This window comes from Arachis ipaensis, chromosome B04, assembly GCF_000816755.2.
Source record: "Arachis ipaensis cultivar K30076 chromosome B04, Araip1.1, whole genome shotgun sequence".
NCBI classification, from domain to species: Eukaryota; Viridiplantae; Streptophyta; class Magnoliopsida; order Fabales; family Fabaceae; genus Arachis; species Arachis ipaensis.
The window spans coordinates 88395702-88399021 of record NC_029788.2 but is presented as its reverse complement, the minus strand read 5'-3'; the positions used below and the strand labels follow the sequence as shown (position 1 = coordinate 88399021).

Below are 3320 nucleotides of genomic sequence, written 5' to 3'. Positions count from 1 at the left end.
TAGTGTTCTAGGATAAAATAATATCCAAAAATATTATTTGCATACAAAAATTAATCACTAAAATTAGTTATTATATATTTACTATATATTTGTACATTGTGTATAAATAAATATATAGTTTAACTCATTTTTAATATGTATTTTATATTGTAATATGTATTCTATTTTTATAGTTAATTTTAATGTACACCTAACATAATTAAATAATACCAATATTATATCATTCATAGTGAGGTGTGTCAAATACCCTAGGATTTGCACGATATACAAAAGTACTAATTAAGTTAATTATTTTCATGCTTCTAGTTTTTCGTGGTGCAACCAAATGTCCTACGTACAAGACTATTTATTCTTTGTAGTAAGATTAGATCGGATTCTAAAGTTCAGATTCCCTTAAAGACAATAACATTCTGCAAACCACATGTCTCCTAAGAAGAACACACTTTAGCATTTTGCATCAAATTTCACTACCACCCATCAAGAGTCTTGGTGCAATCTTCTTTGATTCTGGTAGTGGATGTGACTGGAAACAGATCAAGAGTCTTGAGAGGTTGATTAGTAGTAGTGCAACATGATGATTCATGATAATGGTTAACATCGCCGCCAAGTGTCCAACCATAGTTATTATTGAAGAATCTCATCTCTTTATTCTTCTCCAACAAACTTTCTGAGTTATGATGCACACTACACTTGCAATTCATCGCCCCTTCTTGCGATGCGTATGCAGCTACTCCTCCTCCCTGATCATTTATAATGAAAATGAAGAAAACTACTATTAAAGTAACACGCATATGCATAATTCAGAGGAATATTATATGCACTTCTTTTGTGTTTCTATTTTATACATTTTTCAGTTTTAGTATTAAATGTGATGGAGATGTTAGAAAAGACAAAAAACATAAAAAATCTATTATTAGATTATTATATTTGTGTATAAATATAAAAGTTGTAATTCGATAATATTGATTTGTAAACAATTTATTTTAGTAACTTATCTATTTATTTATGTATAAATATATATATTGTTTAATTTATTTTTAATTTATATTTTATTTTATTAATATATATTAATCTTTTATGTACAGATATTTTGATGGATAAAAAAATTACAAAAAAAATGTGTATAAAATATAATACAATCATCAGTTTTGCATAATATATAATTTAGGTGTTTATTCCTGATGACTACTTCATATTGTTCAAACCAGAAACATGCCTTTGTTTTGGAATATATAGAGTTCTTGCTTCTTCATTCCTCTTACCTTCCCTTAATAATTATTGTGCCATTGATACCAAGTGGTATTATATATATTGTACCTTTTTTGTTAACTAAACTCATTATTATAAACTAAGCCATCATCATTTCTAATCCGTAGCCTAACGAATATACTATAAATTAACGATAAAGAATATAACAAAAAAATTAATTAATGTTGAGAGACAAAAATTAACATTTTAACATTCTTACTCATTATCGAATTCCATGCAAAGAATTAGCTGGAAAGAGAAAACTAACTAGCTAATGTAATAATCACTATAAGAAAAATGAACATTTTTTAATAATATTATTATAAAAAATATTAAAAGACCGACATTTTTATTAATATTAGTGAATATTTTAGATGAACATTTTATTTTCTTTTAATGATGGTGAGAAATAATAACCCTATTATAATTGAAAATAACACAAAACCAAGGCTTTTTAAATACATGGTGCGTGTGAAACTAAGTGACTACAATTAATTATTACCTGAAAAGACAAACCAGAAGTGGCATAGAAGGGAACTTGTTTGGTAACAGGAGAACAAGAAGGATAACCAAAACCAGCAAGAAAACGGTTACTGAAATCTTGGTTGAAGTGATGGACATTATGGAGCTGAAGTTGCTGCTGTAGCTGGAGCTGTTTGTTAAGCTTTCTCCTAAGCTTCTGTCTATCCCTAGCCTTATGATTTTGGAACCAGTAGAACACATTCTTGCCTTCAATCCTTCCATAGAAGGAAAGATGAGTGGTTATTTGTTGAATCTGAGAAGCACTTGGAGTTCTAATCCCACTCCTATACAGTTCCTCCAAGATCATGAGTTGTTCAGTTGTAGGGCTCCATCTTGATGAACCTGTTGGGGACATTATTGTTATTTTTTTTCTATTATTGTTGTTCAGTTTCTTGATGACGATGAGGAGGAACAAGTTACAAGTATGTGTGAATGTGAATTTGAAAGGGATGTATAAATAGAGGGACAGAGAGAAAAGATACAGTGAAGTTTAGAGGAAGAGACAAAATGGAAAGAGATTGAAAGCAGAAAAAGGGAGTGGTGAATTGGATAGGTGAAAAAGGACTATAGCCTCATGCTGATGTTCCTTTTAGAGGAGCATTCAAGTGAGGTTTCAGTGAGAGAGAGAAAAGGAGAGAGAGAATCTGATATGAGATGAATGAATGAATGAATGAACAATGCATGATGTATGAGTCATCATGACCTTATTATTATTATTGTTAACTTTTCTTAACAGAATGAATCAGATTCTCCCAAAGTAAGTCTAATTCAGAACCACATATTCCTGATAATGAATCAAAACGGCCCCTTCCTTTTCCCCTAATAACACTTGTAACTGTTTCTGGCAGCAGCTATTACTGTTACAAAAATATATATCACGGAAAAGAGCTTTAACTATAAATTATCTGTTTAATGATATTTAGTTACGTCACATATACTGATTAGAGTGAAATGAGTACAATATTATTTTAAGGGAAAGTATGAGGAGTCAATGGAATATTTATACAATATATACAATAGAGATTTAGGGAGTATTAGAGATATAATCATTAGTGTTACCCTTTTCCATCAATTGAATCTTTTGGGATGAGTGGTATCATAACATAGTATTAGAGTGTTAGATCTAAAAGGTCAAGAGTTCGATCCTTTGTGAACCCCAAAATCAATTTAATTTTTTGGGAAAATGTTTATTATCCCTAGTACTCGGATGGTTATTCTAGATAGTAGGAGGATGTTCATTTTGTAACTCAATAACCCATTGTACACATTGTATAAATAATCCATTGTCTCCCTAGCGAGATTCTTATTTTAAATAGAGTTGGTATTTGGTAGTATATGAATAGTATAGTATCATAAATTGCTATTTGGATATTATCTATTTGCTTGAATTTATAAACATATACAAATTTTTGTTGTTGTCTTCCATATCATGATATATTATAAGGTCAATAAGTTAATTCGATATTTTATTGTCAACTTTTTAACCTAAAAAGTAGGATTTTTTTTTTTTTTTTATAAAGTTGATTGATTAGGATAAGATTTTATCTTTT

At 29.2% G+C, this 3320-nt stretch overlaps 1 protein-coding gene across 1 annotated transcript; it reads right to left on the bottom strand.

Annotated features, from left to right (window-relative positions):
• Positions 244–2435, bottom strand: LOC107636659 (WUSCHEL-related homeobox 3). Its single transcript, XM_016340154.2, has 2 exons — positions 1751–2435; positions 244–740 (listed from the first exon to the last, which is right to left on the bottom strand). The coding sequence occupies exons 1-2, from the start codon at positions 2123–2125 to the stop codon at positions 468–470; spliced, it is 648 nt and encodes a 215-aa protein (XP_016195640.1). The 5' UTR covers positions 2126–2435; the 3' UTR covers positions 244–467.